At 39.6% G+C, this 18,861-nt stretch overlaps 1 protein-coding gene across 5 annotated transcripts in view; it reads right to left on the bottom strand.

The window, feature by feature from the left end:
• ZNF608 (zinc finger protein 608) overlaps positions 1 to 18,634 on the bottom strand; it is a 148,637-nt gene extending 130,003 nt beyond the window's left edge. Inside the window, exons 1-2 of one of the 5 annotated variants that reach the window (XM_042451506.1) lie at positions 18,331 to 18,634; positions 12,069 to 13,085 (exon numbers count right to left, since the gene is read on the bottom strand). In XM_042451506.1, the coding sequence (XP_042307440.1) occupies positions 12,069 to 12,923 (855 nt within the window). In that variant the 5' untranslated portion in view covers positions 12,924 to 13,085; positions 18,331 to 18,634. Of the gene's footprint in view, positions 1 to 12,068; positions 13,086 to 13,914; positions 14,814 to 18,330 lie in introns of those variants that run through there. The other 4 variants (XM_042451505.1, XM_042451507.1, XM_042451504.1 and 1 more) reach the window with 4 other exon arrangements.
• Between the last annotated feature and the right edge of the window lie 227 nt (positions 18,635 to 18,861).

The following is an 18,861-nucleotide window of genomic DNA, read 5'->3' as shown; positions in this document are numbered from 1 at the left end:
CATGAGCTATATTAAAGGATGCATGCAATTCAAAATAATAATGGTTGATAATTGGCATGTGTTTTACACTGTCATTGTGAAAATAATGGGTTGCATCCAGCTTTTGTTCCCTCAGAGGGAACAACTGCTGAGCAAGGTCCTCCTCAAAACACACACACCAGCAAAACAAAGAAGGATGATCTTCACCAATCATTCCCCTCCTCTATCCCCCCTCCCCCACAAGAAACACTTCCCTTACTTGTTTTGGTGAACCCCAGTGGCACACGCCAATAGGTCTCAGACAGTTGTATGGGCACCATCTGTAAGATGCAGAAGTAGTACACATAGGACACTGGATTTCCATAACAATTCTCAAGTGCTAGTGAAATTAGTATTTTTGTTTCCTGTGTTTCCTTTTTTTTAAAATTACCTTTCTCCTGAGATGGGATCTATCTTATTGATTCCCAATAATATTAGTTGATTCTGTTGATTCCCAACAATACTGTTGATTCCCAACAATACTAGGACTAGATTTTAATGTCCTTAAAACTTACTTTTTGTTGTCATGTGCCTTCAAATCATTCCCCACCTATAACGAACCTAAGGAAAATCTATGGGGGGTGGCTTTTTCCAAGATTTTTCAGAGGGTGTTTGTCCTTGCCTTCTTCTTAGGGAAAGTCACCTGGCGGATTTCCATCGCTGAGAAGGTATTCAGAGTTGTAGTGCAGCATTCAAATCACTACCCCACATGCTGGCTCTTTAAACTTATTAAAATGCTAAACATAATCATTAAATAAATGTCTGTGAGCATATAAATGTCTGTCTTGGGAAAACTAGGCTTTTGCTTTTTATCTGTGATGGGGTCCAGCTCCTCTGATGATGACAAGATGTAACATATGAAAAGCTGAGAAATACTGGAAGAATAGGAAAAATTGAAAAAGATCATTTCTCCTCCCACCTTCTCCATTGTGGATCAGAAGCATTTGGCAAAGGCAGGAGGGGGGGAGACCTTTTCATCTGCTAAGGCTACATCCAAACCCTTCTGCCATACTACAACAACAAAAAGTAAGGTGCAGTAACAGAAATAGGCCCTATCCAATGTCATGTCCTGCTCCAGTTCACCTAAAACAGGAACCCACAGAAACCCCTATGTTGAGTATCTCTATTCAGGCCAATTACTTCTGCACAAGAAATCAAAAGAATACTATTCCAAAACCACTTAAGGATGTGGAAATTAAAAAGAGCCCCTTGAATTGGGCCTCAAAATAAATTTTGAGGCAATTCTTTTGTTTCCGGACTAACAAGATGTGTCCAGTCCCATTTAATAACCTAGCTGCCCTGTCCTATATTAAATTGTTAGTGTGTGCCTTCAAGTAGTTTCGGATTTATTGTGACCCTAAGGTCATCCTGTCATAAGGTTTTCTTGGCAGAATTTGTTCAGAGGGTTTTTCCTTGCTTTCCTCTGAGAGAGTGGGACTTGCCCAAGATCACCCAGTGGGTTTCTATGGCTGAAAAGGGATTAGAACCCTGGTCTCCAGAGTCCTAGTCCAATATGCAAATCAAAAATCATACTGGCTATATTCTTTACTATATTTTGTACTAAACACCATTTCCAGATTACAGTTCACATCTCCCATAACAGATACACACATGGCCATACCCAAGCTTGGAAAATTTACTGTGCTTAAACTAAAACTCTCAGACTCCCCCAGCCATTCTAGGAGATTCTGGGAGCTGTAGTCTAAAAAAAGAATTCTTCCAAGCTGTGTTCTGGTCACATGGAAAATTCCAAATGAGATGTCCACAGAGAACAAACAGGTATAGTCAGACTACTTATGAAGTGCCACAGCAACCACATCAGGCAAAACCAACAAAACCTGCTCAAAATGTCCTCAAAGTTCACCATACTGGACCAGTGTAGCAACCCATACAATTTGTGGACCAGATCCTTAACAGGAATGTAGCTGCATGCATAATCATTACCTTCGAAGTCAGAAGAAAATCATTTATCAACAACACTCCTGTTTTAGCAGAACTGAGCTCCAATTTACTGGCCTCCAACAAGCACTTGCCAATCCCAGTTTAAAATTTAAAATAAAATTTAAGTTTATACTCTGCCGTTGGATTACAGAGTTTGGGGATGCCCCGGTTTTATCTCAACAAAATATCAGGAAGCTGAGAGAAAACAATCAAAGGACACAATAGAACCAGTGAAAGGCTAAAACTGTACATGTATATTGTGTGCATGTGCATACGCGCGCCTTCAAGCCACCTATCAATGTGTGGTGACTCCATGAAGTTAATTGGGTTTTCCTAGGCAAGGAATCATCAGAGGTGGTTTTGCCAGTTCCTTCCTCTGAAATGTAGCCTGCAGCTTCTGTTACTCATTGGCAATTTCCTATCCAAGTACTAACCAGAGCTGACCTTGCTTAGCTTCCAAGATCAGTCAGGATCCAATGCCTTTATGGTATTTGTAAGTGGGAAAGGACTTGACGGCACACAACAATAAAGGCTTATCTAGGAATAAATTCCACAGACCTCAATGGCGAATATTTTCAATAGACATGTTGAAGATTTAATTGTAATTTAAACAAGTCCCCATTTCAAACCAGGACTCTGTGATACAACACTGACTGTTTTCTGTTATTATTGATAAATAAGCATAAGAAAAGACTGTTTTTACAATTTGCTACTGCTGATTCAGTGACCCATTCTCACAGAGCCAACAACTGGAAATGACTGGACATTCATTTGTAGTTTTGAAAAACAAGTTTTCTTATTTTCAAACAGCACTGGGGGTCCTGTGAGCTATTTCAAAGGAGAATCACTGTTCCCAGATGCTTCTAAGAGTGGCATTTCATCCCTCCTTTTTAAAATATAACCAAAAAGACAACAGTCTAAAAGACTCAAAGCCTTCCTACAAAAACTGATTTAGAGGCCATATGCAGCCCCAGGACTCACGTTCCTCCTCTTTCACTACTAAAAAAAGGAAAAGTACACACAAATTGCTTCTAAGGCATAGAAGGATCTACTTAACTGAGAGAGAGAAACCGTCATCCTGTTGCAGTTATTTAGCCATGCAACATGCTGCAACTCAGCAACAGAAAGAGTATTTACAGGTGTTCCTGTAAATACTCCAGTTTGAATTAAAAATTGGATCAAGCACCTTTCTCATAATGACACCAAAGGACAAACCTATCAATATCAGGCATCCTTCTCAGAGTTTAGGGAACCATTTGCTTTGATTTGTAATGGAGAACGGGGGTAATTTACAGTGTTTCTGCAGAACAGTGCTAGTTCCCTGATTCAGGAAGTGTTGTTTTTTCTATCCTATAAACTCTGAGTATTTCTTGGTTAGGAAAACCCTATGAAATTCATGGGGTCACTATGCATGGACAAGCAATTTGAAGACACATATATATGCAGCTGCTCAGAGAGCTCTCTATGCTTAAAAATAGGGTTAAAATGCTTTAAATAAACAAATAAATCTACTGTGCGTGTCATTTGTATAAAGGCTTCCAAACTGGGGGGAAAAATCTTAACCCTGATTTACTGTTATCCCTATTATCAACACATTTACCAAAACTACATTTAGATGTGCTTTTTTACATTGGGTAGGAAGGGTACTGTTATTTGTAGACCTGATCACACAGAACATGAATAGGAGTGCATTAGAAAACAGATCATGCAGACACAAAAGGAGGACAGATGCAGGCAGAATACAGTAATTTATCTTGAGCTTTCGGGAAAGTTGCCAAAATCCCACTAACACCACCACTTTCACTGAGTTATTTGTGTGTAATCAAGATTCTAAATAATGCTTATGAATATAGATCAGGAAATTAGGGGAAAGACTCCTTTGGAAAAGGGCCATAGTTCAGGGGCTGGGTGTGTACAACTTTATGCAGTACACCTTTTGTATGCAAAAGATCCTCAGTTCAGTCTTCAGACTAAACCCTAGAGAACATGTATCCACAGACCATGCTGAGCTAGATGAGCCAGTGGCCTCCTGACTTTGGATAAAGTAATTCCAGTAAAAAGAAATTATCTTCTTAGACTCTAGGAACATATGTAGTTTAGTGGTCAAGAACAAGAGCTAAGGACTGGGTGTCCCAGTTTCAGTTTAGCTGCAAATTCATTCCATGCATAAAGCTAGCAACAATTTCTCAACCTCCTTCTTTTTCCAGCAATACAGGCTGAGTCTCCCATATCCGAAAAGTGTTTTGGATTTAGGATTTTTTTTTCAGATTTTGGAATATTTGCATATATATATATATATATATATATATATATATATATAATGAGGTATCTTAGAGATAGAATCCAAGTCTAACCATGAAATTCATTTGTTTCATATACACCTTATAAGCACAGCCTGAAAGTAATTTTATGCATAATATTTTAAAAAATAGCTTTGTGCATGAAGCAAAGTTTGTGTACACCAAACTACCAGAAAGCAAAGTTGTGACTATCTCAACCACCCACGTGAACCATTTAAGATTTAGGAATACAGTTGGCCTTCCATATCCACAGATTCTGCACCCATAGATTCAAGCATCCAAAGCTTGAAGATTTTTTTTTAAAAAAATCCAAAAAGCAAACCTTGATTTTGCTATTTTATATAAGGGGCAGCATTTTATGCCATTGTATATAATAGTATATTTCAGATGTCGTAATTCTGGATTAGGGATATTCAGTCTGTATATGATAAGACTGCTTTATCTTGTACTATTGTTATAAGAATTTTTGAGAAAATGAATACTTAAACAAATCAATAATCTCTATAAATAAACAGGAATTATTATTCCATATTATTCTGTAAGTACTGTCAACTGCTTGCTTGAAAATGACATATGGACAGATTTTGAAGGGCACAGGCAAAATTCTAAGCAGTAACCATTACCGTATTTCAAGTGCAGAAGAGGTGACAATAATTCTGGATTTACAGGTATACCTCAGCTAATGAATACTCTGACAGCGCAGCTTCTTTTAAAGATCCTTATCACACTATATTGTTGTAGTGCTATATTTCACTTTAACTGGCATGGCAACATTCTATTGAATCCTGGGGTTTGCAGTTTAAGGAGGGGGTATTTAGACTTCTCAGCCAGAGAGCTCTTGGACTTCACTGAACTACAAACCCCAGGATTCCACACGACATTGCCACTGCAGTTAAAGCAGAATACAGCTCTATTACATTGCAAATCAAGCTATATATCGTCCTTAAAAAGATTTTCTCTTTTCACTTTTCCTTCTCAGTCTCTATCTAGATGGGAAATTTTCAGACACATCAGCACTGGATTGGATGGTGAAAGGGGACTAGAGAAACACAGACTGTCAGTGTTGGATTGCAGCAATGTGTCTTTAGTAAACAAAGCAATTTTAAAAGCTTAATCTAGGAAAGAGTAGAATTCTGCCCCAGTGGGATTTTACTGTAGTTGTGTATGTGTGTACAAGACTATGGCGGGGTACAGACCGCCAGAAAGAGGCAGCCAGCAGCCGCCTCTCTTTTCCGCATAACCACACCACATCATCCAAATTGCGCAGCGCAGCTATGCAGAAACAAAAGGGCTGCTAAAAACGGCTCCTTTTAGTGCCGCAGCAAACTGCCTGTGGAGGTGCAAGGACGTCGCTGCCGCACACGCCCATCTGGAAGGTGTGGGGCAGTGAAGTCACAGCTGTGTGCGCCGTGTATACAGCGCCACACAGCTGTGACTTCCTGGCGACGTCCTCGGGTTGTGGGGCGTCTGGAAATGGCGCCCCAAGGCAACCCTAGCACGTCGCCAGGACATGCTAAAGGGCCCGTGTGTACAGGGCCTATAACAGGCAAGCTAAACCCACTTCCATAATCCTTTGCTGAGCATGTGTTAATAGTAAAATAAAGAAAAAGGAAGAGAGCAAGCAGCTACCACCCAGAATATTTAAAAAAAACCACCATAGATCTAGCAATCTGGCGTCCAAAATGGAAATTGGAAGTAAGACAATGAAAGAATGAAAAGTCAACCCTGGATTGATTTTGGAAGAAGCCCTCAAGTGCTTAACAAGTGATTTCTAGAACTGTCAAAATATTTCTGTTTACTAACACAAGACTTACCTGACCTGGTCATTTAATTTCACGTGTGCATATTGTTAGCTCTGAATAAAGGGTTTGCTGACATATGTTGAATTACTTTTTTGTGTGTGTCATATATGAATCTAACACCTAGTTTTTCCATGTTATTTCTGCCTCTAGTATCAAATGTTCTGTTAAAGAAGTAATGCCCAAGAACATATCAATTTCATCAACTGAGGTACCTCTCTAATCAACAGGGAGTGGAAAGGTGTGTGAACCTGTATGCTGTTTACATGGTTTCTGAGTCATAAGAAGAGCCCTTAAAAATTTCCCATCATCATCTCCATGAACTTATGCAGACACCCTTAAGGCTCCACAACACAATGGGATTTCCACTAATTAATTTCCACAGGATGGATGCACAGTTGTTCTAATCCAAACAGATGCTTTTCTAAGACTTAAGCCAGATAGATCCTATCACTTCTTAAAGCAACACTGTAAGAATACTATTTTTCCAAACCACTAAGAATGCGCTTAATTTCCAAATCAAGTTTGTTCACGTCACATACACATACACAAACAAACTCTATGGTTAAAGACCACCATTCTGTAAATATCAGTTGCAGACAGAACAGAATTGTTGCTCTTTCAATATTTTTGCTTCCTTGCCCCCAACAAAAGGTCCACAAGTTTTTATACACAGTGGTACTAAAGAATCAGTGTTGTGGTGTAAGTAATTGTAGATAAAATAGCTTTCCAATTATCACAGACCTGCCAGGAAAAGCAGGAATGCATTATGTGTTAATGATTGCAACCAGGGGTCTCTGCTTAACTCTTTTGTCAGAACTACAGCAGATCCTCCCTGCAGCTTCACCATTAACATGTCTGTTTCCTGTCAGCCTACTCAGAGATAATGCCATTTATCTCAAGGCGGCACAAGACCAGTCATTAGCTTCAATAACAGACCTCAAACAAAGGCCGGATGATGTTTTATCCAAGATACATAGTCTGCAGCCAAGATTTGTACTGCCTAAGAATTCAGAAATTCCATTTGTAATACAGTATTTAAAAATGATTCTCCACCACCACCACCACCACCACCACCACCTAATGTACCAACCGTTTCATTTAACTTTTAAGAGCCTATTTCCTGGAAATTTTAGCAAACAGCTTTTATTATGTACAATTTGAAAAGTGGTTATTAACTTACTAAAATTATCATTGGGGTGTTTTTCCTCCTCCCCCCCCCACTTTCCTCTGGGGGAAAAATTGCTAGAATCATGTAAGTGCTTGCAAAATAATGAGATCTTTGAAAAACTGGCCGTCATTATGTTTGTGTACTAGAATTGATTCCTTATTCTTCAGTGCCAGCTAAGTTTTCCTCAAAAATTGCAATGAATTGAAATACATGTATGAGCATATCAGAGCATTAGTACAAAGTTACAGGTGAGCATCTTAAAGAAAAAGTAAAACTGTGGGCAAATCTGTTTATTCAAGCCTTGTTTTTATACTGGAAACTAAGAACAGATGGTACATTCCTGAAATCTGGTTACTGAACACTTCTGTGGTTACAGGGGATTTTTGCTTAGCACTTTAACATACATTTCATTTACGGGACTATAAAATACTATTTTAAAAAAAGAAGTACAGTATTTATATACCATAATTAAAACAGGATTGCAGGAAAGCCTTTTACAATATGGCCAACAACCTTAACCTCAAATACATCCTGACAATCCCTTCTATTCTTTTCTTTTCTTTTTTTGTAACATTGTATTTATGAAGTTATTTAAACAGTAAAACGCACTAGTGTCCTGTGTGAACTGTATCCCTGCCCCCACTCCTGCCCCGGTAATTCAAAACAACCTCATGCTTTTAAAATGCTTTGCTTTATAAATGTTCCAGGCCGTTCTGTATTGTTTCAGTGTTACTTTAACCTTCCAAAGGAATTCAATACAAAATGGGTCTGGTCTGAAAGGTCACTGGGTTCACAAAGAAGGCTTTAGTCAGCCAAAGGGCAGCACCTCCTCACCTAGATCCCAAAAACGTTGTCACACTACTAGACAGCACTATAGAACATTAAGAACCCAGAGTTGTGTTTATTGTTAAGCACCCAATAGTTATCAGTGTTTTCAACATCTAAATCGTAATGCAGCTTTCACAACGGTTTGCTGTCAAACAATGGACTTTTGTTCTTTAATTACAGCCAGTGACCTTTCTGCCCCATTCTCCCTGCCACAGTGAATAAATGAGCCCCAAACACTAGCATCTGCAGACATATTTTTAAGACAAATAAAATGCATCATCATCACTCATTAAATCAAAACAGGCTTGGCTATCTTCACTTTGCAAATTATGTCCAGAATCCCATGACATTACAGTAAACATGAAACGTGTGCCTATGCACACAATAACCAATCACCAGACTTACAGGTGCCAAGCCATGGCAAATGTACATAAATATACAGTAAGAAATTAATTCTAAAAAATGAGTGGCAACTCTTTGTTGATCAAAGTACAAAATACAGTCGGCCCTTCTTATACACAGATTTTTTATACACGGATTCAAGCATACATGGTTTGAAAATGTTCAAAAATGTATAAATTCCAAATATCAAACCTTGATTTTTCAATTTTTATAAGGGACATCATTTTGCTTTATCATTATATTTAATGGGACTTGAGCATCCACAGATTTTGTTATACATGGGGGATCTTGGAATCAAACTCCAGCATATAACAAGGATCCACTGTATCTATTTCTGCTAGCTATTTATGCACTGATTTGGAAAAGATACCAAGTGACTAATTACTTTGCAAATTGCTCAACTAAGCATGTGTAACACAGGTGAACTTATGTGAAATACACCTCCAGATCCCTCCAGACCATTTAAAAGTACACACAGGGCAACAACCGTAGAACATTGCAAAACCTGCCTTCAGCAGACTTGATTAACTATTTCTCTAACTTATTACAGTTGGTATTTGGCAATGCTGAAAGGGATCACCTTTTAACATTCTTATTCTGACATGAATGGGTTCCTAATCCACCTGTCACAACTTGACAACCAAACCATTCCCTTTGTAGTATTCCTCTAAACATGTCATTGGTGTGCTGATTACCAAATGGTCTAAACAAATAGGTAACCTCAGACATTACAGAATCCCAACACAGGATTTGACTTCACCTACACATTAGGGGAGTGGCACCTTTCAGAGAATACAGAAACACAGCAACTGGATCCCACAAGACTCAAGTGAACATGTTCTGCATGCATTTACAGCAGAAGAACAACCCTAAATCTGAGAGTTGCAGCAGACGCAAAAATTAAATAGTAACTACACCTCTGAGGGATCTAAGCTTTCTCTGAAATGGGAGGGACTGGGAGAGCCCAGCACTCTTCTACATAAGAGGTCCAACATTTTTAAATGCTTTGTTGTTAAATTAAATGCAAAACCAGTTAAAGGATATTCAGATCTGAGTATGGAAATTGATTTGACCACCCATTGCTGATAAATCCATGCTAAAGACATCATTTTTGTGCAAGTCACATATTTGCATCAATTGGTGAGGAAAGATTATATCTCTTTTCCCAGATCTCAGCATGCGATTGTCCAAAAAGAGGGGGAACACACACACACAAACACATAACAAAAACAAGAACTGCCACATCCTTCTCCAGCAAGGTTTCACATTCACATATAGAAGCCTTGATTGAAAGGAATTTCTCCCAGAAGTAAAAAACCTGAGGGATGTTTTAGACAGTAAGCCAACACACCAGTGTGACAGACAATTGGCAGCACTGCAGGGCTCTAACAAGTAAAGCCATTAAAGTCAGTACAAGCCAAGAGCAGGGGGTGTTACTGGCAATTCAGGCTCCAGCAATGCTATAAAGGCAAGGGCTGCAAGGAGAAGTGTTCCTCTGGCAAAAAGCTACTCCAGACAGGTTTGTTCCTAGTTTACACATTACCTCATTTACATTACACTGACTGAAATGTACTTGTTATATATGAATTCATTCCTCATATAATATCCTGTGTGACTGGTATGAAATGGAACACAAAAACTGGAGAAAACCACACCACTCTCTAATCTCTTGTTGCCATGACAACAGCCTTTGAGATACTGAAATGTTCAGATTGCAAGCTAAACAAAATTGTTGAATGTGAACATTTGGCTGAAAGATTAAAAGGCTAAGGGGGTTACAAAAGGGCAGTACCTCCCACATTCCAGGCATCCACTGAATCCAATCAAATGGCTCTGACTCTTTAACCACAACTATTGTGAAGACTGGATTAGGGCAATTTATCTAGATAGTTAAAGCAGATTAGAGAGCTGCAATTTGAAGACTGCTGGCAACAAAAGCAAATGCCTACTGTACTGAGTTAATAAAAACGAGCATGGGATTTTAGGATACTTTTCAGAACAAGCAGAAGCATTTTGCTAACTCAGAAGACAGATACACTTTGACTTTGGGAGCAAAGCAAACTGTTTTTAAAAAAATAAAATAAAATAAACAGATTTAGGAAAGAGTTACACAGACCAGTACAAGCCATATTAGCAAGTACTAAATCAGAGAGGAGATATGTATTATACACTGAACAAGAGAGAAGGCTACGTCTTCTAATTATACTCAGCTCTTTTGTAAACTGTGATTTATCAAATTAAGGAAAAATTTTGTTGCAGGATAAAACCATGAGTTTTGAGGGTGGTATTTACTGAAGTGCCAATCCTGAAACAAGAAGTCATCCATCTTGTAAACAGTGCAATCCAGTCCAACACCTTCAGCCCTCCTGAACACCTGTAAACAACTTGGTGTACACTTCATGCATCACTTAGGAAGTTTCCCATTTCTGAACATTTTAGCCTGGGAACTGTAAAAAAGGAGTAACGTGAGAACTATTGTCTGACTCACGTAGTCACAAGCTATTACCCTGAGCAGAGGCTGTGAGGAGGGGCTGTCTTTGTTTAAACAACCTGTAGAATTAATTTGACTCTTAATTATAAGCCAACAATAGCTCCTTGGATGACAAAGAAACCTTCTGTCCTTCTGGATACAGAACAATTGTTGCTTACACCAAACCTTGCCCCAGTGAGCAATAACAATAAGCCAAGAGAAACCAGTTCTCTCCACCTCCCTGCACAATGCAAGGCCATTTATCCTGAACAGAGAACATCCTTCAGACTTTAGTGAAGAGGAAAGAAAAACACACACATTTTTCAGCTACTCCACAAACAAGCAGTGCCCATCCAGGAACTCACTGAGAATCCAGATAAGAGAGAGAAAGAGAGAGATTGCTGGACAGAGGACAAAGTGTTCCCCTGTATTTGGAGACAAATGTTTTGCACATAGCTTTCATTGCAGCATGCCCTTCCCCCACGACCCTCATTCCAAACAGGTTAGAAGCACACTGCATGCCTGCTGACAAAGCACTCCTTACGGCCATTTCTGAATTATGTAGGGCTGCTTGGGTTTTGTACAAGCAAGTGACTCCCTCCACCTTACAGCACCTCCTTGTCTCACTCCCTCTCTCTCTAACACACACACTCACACATCCACACCTCATTGTGGATTCCCCCCCCCCCCCCCCCCCTTGTGGAGTTAGAAGAGTCAAATATCTGTTTCATGCCTCTCTTTGTGGTTGCTGAGAAGGAAGTGACTTTCCCACTTGGGAGGCGGGACACTGCCACTTTTTTAGTGGTGTGAGAAAAATACAAGCACACAAACACACGCAAGATTTGCATTCCAGGCAGTTAATTCCAGCAAGTTAGCAACTTGCAAGATAAACATACTGAAGCCAAAACTAATAAAAACTACAATGCAGGTACTTTTTCTTTCAAAACAAAACACACAGAAAAACCAAGATGACCTTTACTCCATAGTACAAGTAGATGGCTGGGGGGAAATTAACCACAAAGAAAGGAGTTTGAAATATTGAACAATATGCAAACACCATAAGCAAATAAGAACTGTTGAAAGTTTATCAGACAACGAAGAAAGGGATAGAACAAGGTGGGGGGAACCACATGTCCTACCTTTTCTGTTTTCAGTTTCTTTATTCTCCTGTGGTTCTCCTCCTCCTCTTCTTCTTTCTTTACCAAAATAGAGTTCCCCATTAACCCTGAATCCAGGGAGTTTTTGTTCACATCCCCCACCGTGGAGGAGGCACAGTTGAAAGGGCTGTTGCTTCCAGCACAACCTCCCTTGGCCCCAAACCCATACAAGTGCCCAGGAGAAGTTTGGCTACTGTTGTTGGGGTGTCCCTGCTGCAGGTCAAGTTGTTTGTCTTTCCTAGATTTCCCTCCATCCTTATCCCGCTTGGAGCCTCTGCTGCCTTGGGTTTTACCTGGTTTCTCCTCTTTATTTTTCCCACAAGAGGCAATAGTGTTGTTGTTGTTGCTGGTGGTGGTATTATTGCCATTTGGGCTGTTGCTCACACTTTGACCCAACGTTGGAGTCATGCCAGTTGCCTCGCTTGGGCGCCCCTGGACTTCTTGCCTCTTGCCAGCACTGCTGATTTCAGGAATCCCATACAAGGCAGCAGAAGGCAGAGATTTAGTAGCATCCTTCGAAGTTTTACTCCTTTTCACTTTTGATTTGCTAGTTTCTTTGTGTGAAGAAATCCCCTGAGGAGCAGGGGGCTGAACAGAAGCAAATTTTAGGCCATCAGCTAAGGCTGAGGTAGCATTCACTCCACTAGAAGCAAGACCCCCACAATCCTTGGAATTGGTAGAATTATTCATCTCAAATTTCTGTCTGTCTTTCTCCAAATCAGCATCCAAATCGATTATCAAATTCCCGACCCCGATTTCCCAGTCATCACCACTGTCGTAAGTATCAACCGTGTTTGGATCCACACCTTTGCCAGCAGTCGAAGTGTTCAAGGACATCCTGAAGATGAGACCTCTTGAGTAAAAATCAGACGAACTTTCCTTTGGAGATGAGGGGACATTCGTTTATCTCCGTGGGGCTTTTTAAAAGTGTAACTCTTCTTCCTTTCCTTCCCCAGGTATAGCTGGGTATGTACCATGAAGTCCAGATCCCACTTTTTCCTGTGAGGAAGGGGAAAAGTCGAATATTTCTTTGCTGGGTGTTACCAGAATATAATAAAATTAATAACAGAGAGGCAAGTGAGAGAGAAAGGACACTCCATATATTAATTTTAAGAGGTCTGTTAAATTGAAGCCTTTGATAATGAGCATCTTCCCTGAAGTTGCATCCCATCATCCAGGACCTCTCTTTAAAATGCCATATAGCCACCAAAAAATAATGAAAATTAAAAAAATTTAAAAATTAAACCTTTTATACTGCAGGATTTAAATCCACAAAGCTCAAGAATCCAAGCTGGGAATGTGATTCTGGATCACCTTGGCACAAAGAGAGAGAGGAAGCTTCCCTCCTAAAATGCATTCCACAAATTGTGTCATTTTAAACCAGACCCCCTTCAAGTTCTGTTACTTTTCCCTAGATTAGATTAGCTCATTGGAAAGGAGGAGGGAGGGTAGGAGAGGGCATTCACATGTACACACAAAGAGGCACTAAAAGTGCATTCATTTTACATTTTTGTAAAACAGGGGGGTGGGAGCGGGTGGGATGAGCTATTTTTGTTTAAAATGCCCAGCAGATAACATCTAAAAGTGCTCCCAATGCCCTCTTGAGCGACCCACACCTCTGTCTGTTAAATATAGCATTACTGACTGTACAGGAAACTGATTAAGACATACACTTTAAATGATCTACACCAAGGTGGCCTCTCTAACCGCAAACGAGTGTGTGTCTTTGACACAGCTCAGCTAAAACATCTTTTAAGGAAATCTGCCCACCCCCCATTTCCCCCCAATAGTTGAGTGTCCAAATATTTACAATACGTACATTGCTTACCTTTAATCCTTTATCATTTTTAATTATGACAGAAAATCAAAAGAAAAGAAAAAAAATTCCTGGTCTCAGCAAGAACTCAGTGCCCCATTTCATTTTGTTTGTTTTACTTAAAGAAGAGCAAGGGATAAAGGAGAAGCCAAGTAACATTTCTGCCAGAGTAATCCTCCAGTAACATATTTCCTTCCACCATGGCACAGAAAAAAGCAGAGGTTTCTTTCCTCTTCCACTTTTTTTTTGGTTTGTCTTTTCCTCCTCAATATATATATATGTATGTATGTATGTATATAATTTGCTGTTCCTCACAACTCCACAGGCTGGAAGGTAGTATTTCACATTCACAACACCAGAAGCCTCCTCCTCCTCCCCAAAAGTAGAGGGTTGGGGGGGAAAGGCAAAATAATAATATGGAGAGAGAGAGAGAGAAGGAAAAAAACACCAGATAAATCTCTTTTGTTTTGTTTGCTCCTTTTGCTTTTTGTTTCCTCTCTGGCTTTGAACAAAGCACCAAGATGAGATTGCAAAATGATGATGATGATGGTAATGATGATAGCAAAAAAAAAGGTTTGCCCCCAACTTCACATCCGGCCTCCAGCCCCAGCTCCTGCTGCTGCAGCCATCCTCCTCCTGATCAGCAAAAGTAATGGCTCCATAGGAAAAAAGACAGAGAGAAAAACCTACTACAGGCGTCCGGTTGTTACAAGGCTGGATGTGCGAACATCGGGGGGAAATTAGTGAAAGAGAAAAAGAAGAAGGAGAAAAAGAGGAGGAAGAGGAAAAAAGGGGGGAGTGAAAGAAAGGATTGAAAATCTGGGCTGGATTCTGCCTGTTAGTCGGGAAGTGGCAATCCCCCCTTCCTCCTCCTCCTCCTCCTCCTCCTTAGTCCTGACAGATCTGACTTCTTGAACTAACTTGAAGGAAAAGGAGCAGGAAAGAAAGAAAGAAAGAAAGAAAGAAAGAAAGAAAGAAAGAAAAGATGAGGGAGGGAGGGAAGAAAACCCAGACTCTGATAAAAACCAGTTATCTAAACACTGGGTGGCAGGGAAGAAGAACAACAATAAGAAGAAGACCCTGTTAAAATGGAGCCAATAGCTTATCAATGCTGATCAATTCCCACCATTTAAAGTTTGGGATTGGAAAAGAAAAAGGGGGTGGCTTTTATTTTTAGGGTTTTGGGGTGTTTTTTATTAATCCAATCTTCGAAGGGGGCAGATTTGTTTTAAAAAAGAGCTTTGAAAAGTGAGACACTCGTCTTGGGGGATCATTCAGACCATCCCCACTGTTTAAAGTTTGGGAGTGGGAGAAAAAAAGGAGGGATGTCTTTTGGGTTTAAGGGTTGTTTGTTTTTTATTAATCCAATCTTGGACAAAGATGTTTGTTTTTAAAAAGAGCTCCCAAAAGTGAGACAGTCATATTGGGGCTCATTCTGTCCCCTGATGCTTATCCATCCCCACCATTTAAAGTTTGGGGTGGGAGAAAATGGAGGATATCTTTTGGGTCTAGGGTTTTTTATTTTTTATTGATAAAACCTTGGAGAAAGATATTTGTTTTTAAAAAGAGCTCCCAAAAAGTGAGCCAGTCATCACTGTTGGGACTCATTCAGTCATTAGAGTCCCATGGGGCTCATTATCCATCCCCACCAGTTAAAGTTTGGGGTGGGAGCAAACCAAAATAGGGAGGCTCATTTGGCTTTTTAAGCTTTGTTATTAGTAGTAGTAATAATAATCCAGTCTCCTACACTAAATGGAGAGGAGGGAGACTTGTTTTTTATTTATTTATTTACAACAAGAGCTCAAAAAAGTGAGGCATTCATGGTGGGGGCTCATTCAGTCATTAAAAGAGTCCAGAGAGCTTTTAAAAAATGGGAGACCCTGTTTCAGGGACATAAAGGTTTTTCTCCCCCTCAGAAGAGCCAAGGCTGGTTCATCTTTTTTGCCTCCATTTCCCCCTCCTCCTCCTCCTCTTCTTTTTCCTGAGGAGGATTTTTAATTAGCTGGCTGTGTTGTGTGTGTGTGTGTGTGTGTGGTGATGGGGGGAGGCTAAAAGCTGTAATGAATTGCTGATAGGTTTGCAAAGGAGGAGGAGAAAGAGAGAGAGACGGTTCTGTGGCAAAAACAGTGTCTGCTGAGGGAGAAATGGAGGGGTGACTGGCGACGGTTGAAACCAGGGAGGGGAGCAAAGGGGGAGGATGGGCGCGTGAGAAGAGGGAGCAACCACCATCCAGGGTTCAAAAGGGAGCGGTTTGGTCACAGCTCAAGCTTTCCACGTCACGCGAGGAGCAAGGGCTCTGTGGGCTGGCCTCAGAACAATATATATATATATATTATTAATTATATATATATATATAAATTCTAAATAATATAAATAATATATATATATATATTCAAAATAATATATATATATATATATATATATACACATTTAAAATAATACATAAATAATATATATATATATATATATATATATATTCAAAATAATAAAATATATTTTAGAATAATTTATAAATAATATATAAATTTAAATATATGTATATAAATTTATATACAAATATATGAATAAATTATATGTGTAAATAATATTTATAAAATATGGGTGGCAAGCAATACTGATCTGGCCTTTAAAGGGCGGGAGAGAGAGTGGGGGGAAGAATATATCTGCACACGCGCACTATAGCTCCATATTATATATCACTCTGTGTGTGTGTGTGTGTATACACACGTTCACACATGCAGTACTATATACAGTATATGGAGATTATTTTGCTTCTGGTGCTTAGTGCTGAATGTGAAGGAAAGTGGCGCCTCAGGAGTTAAAAAGAAGGGAGGGGAGGAGGAAGGCAAGGTGTTTTTGGGGTTTTTTTGCAAAGCCTGTGTTGCAAAAAGAGAGAGAGAGAGGAATAAGCGCCTGCCAACCTTTCTTCTTCCCTGGACTCCTCTGAATGCTTAATTTGGAGGGAGACGTTTAAAATAAAAAAGACATGTGAGGGATGGTTTTCGTGGCGTTGCTTTCCCTCAGTCCTCCCCACTTCAAAGAAACATTTCCTGGCTTTCCAATGAATCTTTGCTTTTATTGGGCAATGGCAGGCTGAGGTGATATGTAATATGGAGACATTGGAGATATAGGTGTACACACACACACACACATATAATATATATATATAATATGGAGATATGGGGGTGTATATACACACACACACATATGTATACACATAGTATGATATATATATATATATATATATATGGAGATATATGATATATATGGAGGTGTTTATGGTGTGTGTGTATGTATATGTACACACACACACACATATATATCACACACATATATAGTATATTATTTAATATGAAATGGGAGTGTGTGTATATATATATATATATATACACATATATAGTATGATATAGTATATATGTAGATACAGGTATTTATGGTATGTAGATCTAGGTATTTATGGTGTGTGTATACACACACACACATATATATCACATATAGTATGATATATAATATGGAGATACAGGGGGTGTATGTATACACACATATATATATACATATACAGTATGATATATATGAAGATATAGGTGTTTATACTGTGTCTACACACAGACACATATAGTATGATATATAATATGGAAATATAGGGTGTGTGTGTGTATATATAATAAATGTATATAATATATATATAATCACACACACATATATAGTATGATATACAATATGGATATAGGGGGGGTGTGTGTTTGTGTGTGTAGATATATACATACACTTATACACATCCCTACATTTCCATATTATATATCACCTCAGCCTGGTGCTGCCCAATAAAAAGGAAAAATTAATTTGAAAGCCATCTATATCTATATACGTATCTCTATATCCAGGGCAGGGGAGAGGTGTGGATGGAGGAACAGTCTCCCTGCACCAAAGCCCCACTCATCCCCACCTTCCCCCCGCTCCTCCCTCCTTGTGTATGGGTCGTTTGCATGTGACATAAATGTAAACATCTTCTGTGTCTTCAACCCCTAGTTCTTCCATGACTGCAAGGCAGGGGTCTGGGGAGGGAGGGAGGGAATAAGGGTCTCTAATTGTCAGTTTTATTCTCCCTCTCTTGGGCAGTTAAAGAAGAACAGCAACCAACCCCAAAGCAATGCCTTTTAATGCTCCCTCCCTTCCATCTCCTCAAGTTCACGTTAAGGATGATTTGTGTGAGAGAAAACTGCAGTGCTATCCACACAACACACACACACACACACACACCCCAGAGTCCTCCCTGTTCCTAAATCCACGCTTCCTTTCCGATCCACACATTCCTTTGTTTTTGCCTCTGAGCCAGTCCAGATTAAGAGAGATCACTTCCCCCTTTTCCTAAAAAAGAGTGCCATAAAAAAGCCACCAACAAGCAGCAGAAGCAATAGCAGCACGTACTTACGGTCTGTATTGAATCGAGTTGACCTTTTCCTTCTACCAACTGCATTGCAACTGAGGGGCTTTGGGTTGGCAGACGATTTGTTTTTTAATATATACTAATTTTTGGAAGTCCAGAGTGAAAGCAAAAAAGAAAAAAGAAAAGATGTACATCTAAAGGTCTTCCATAGATTTTATGGGGGATTTATTCTTTGGTTTGCCTTTTCCCCCCCTAAGATTTGCATGAATATATATATATATATATATATATATATATAGTGCAAAAATTAAAAAATCCTTTCACACAGCAGACACACGCTCAAACCTAGTGACACTACACAACCCAAATGCTGCTGCTGCTTTGCAGCCAGAGTCAGACTCAGCAGCAGCCAGCAATCAGAACTGAAGCAAAAGCACAGGCTGTACCTGGGAAAAGGGACTTTTCTTTGTTCCAGGGCTCTTCCCCTAGCCGTCCAATCAGAGGCCAGCTTTTATGGAACCGGGCTCTCTGATTGGCTGGCTGCTCCTCTTTCCCTGTCCGGGTGAGAAATG

The sequence above is a fragment of the Sceloporus undulatus genome, chromosome 2 (genome assembly GCF_019175285.1).
Source record: "Sceloporus undulatus isolate JIND9_A2432 ecotype Alabama chromosome 2, SceUnd_v1.1, whole genome shotgun sequence".
Taxonomy (NCBI): domain Eukaryota; kingdom Metazoa; phylum Chordata; class Lepidosauria; order Squamata; family Phrynosomatidae; genus Sceloporus; species Sceloporus undulatus.
Note: the sequence above shows the minus strand (reverse complement) of the source record. Positions and strands in the feature narration are given on the sequence as shown.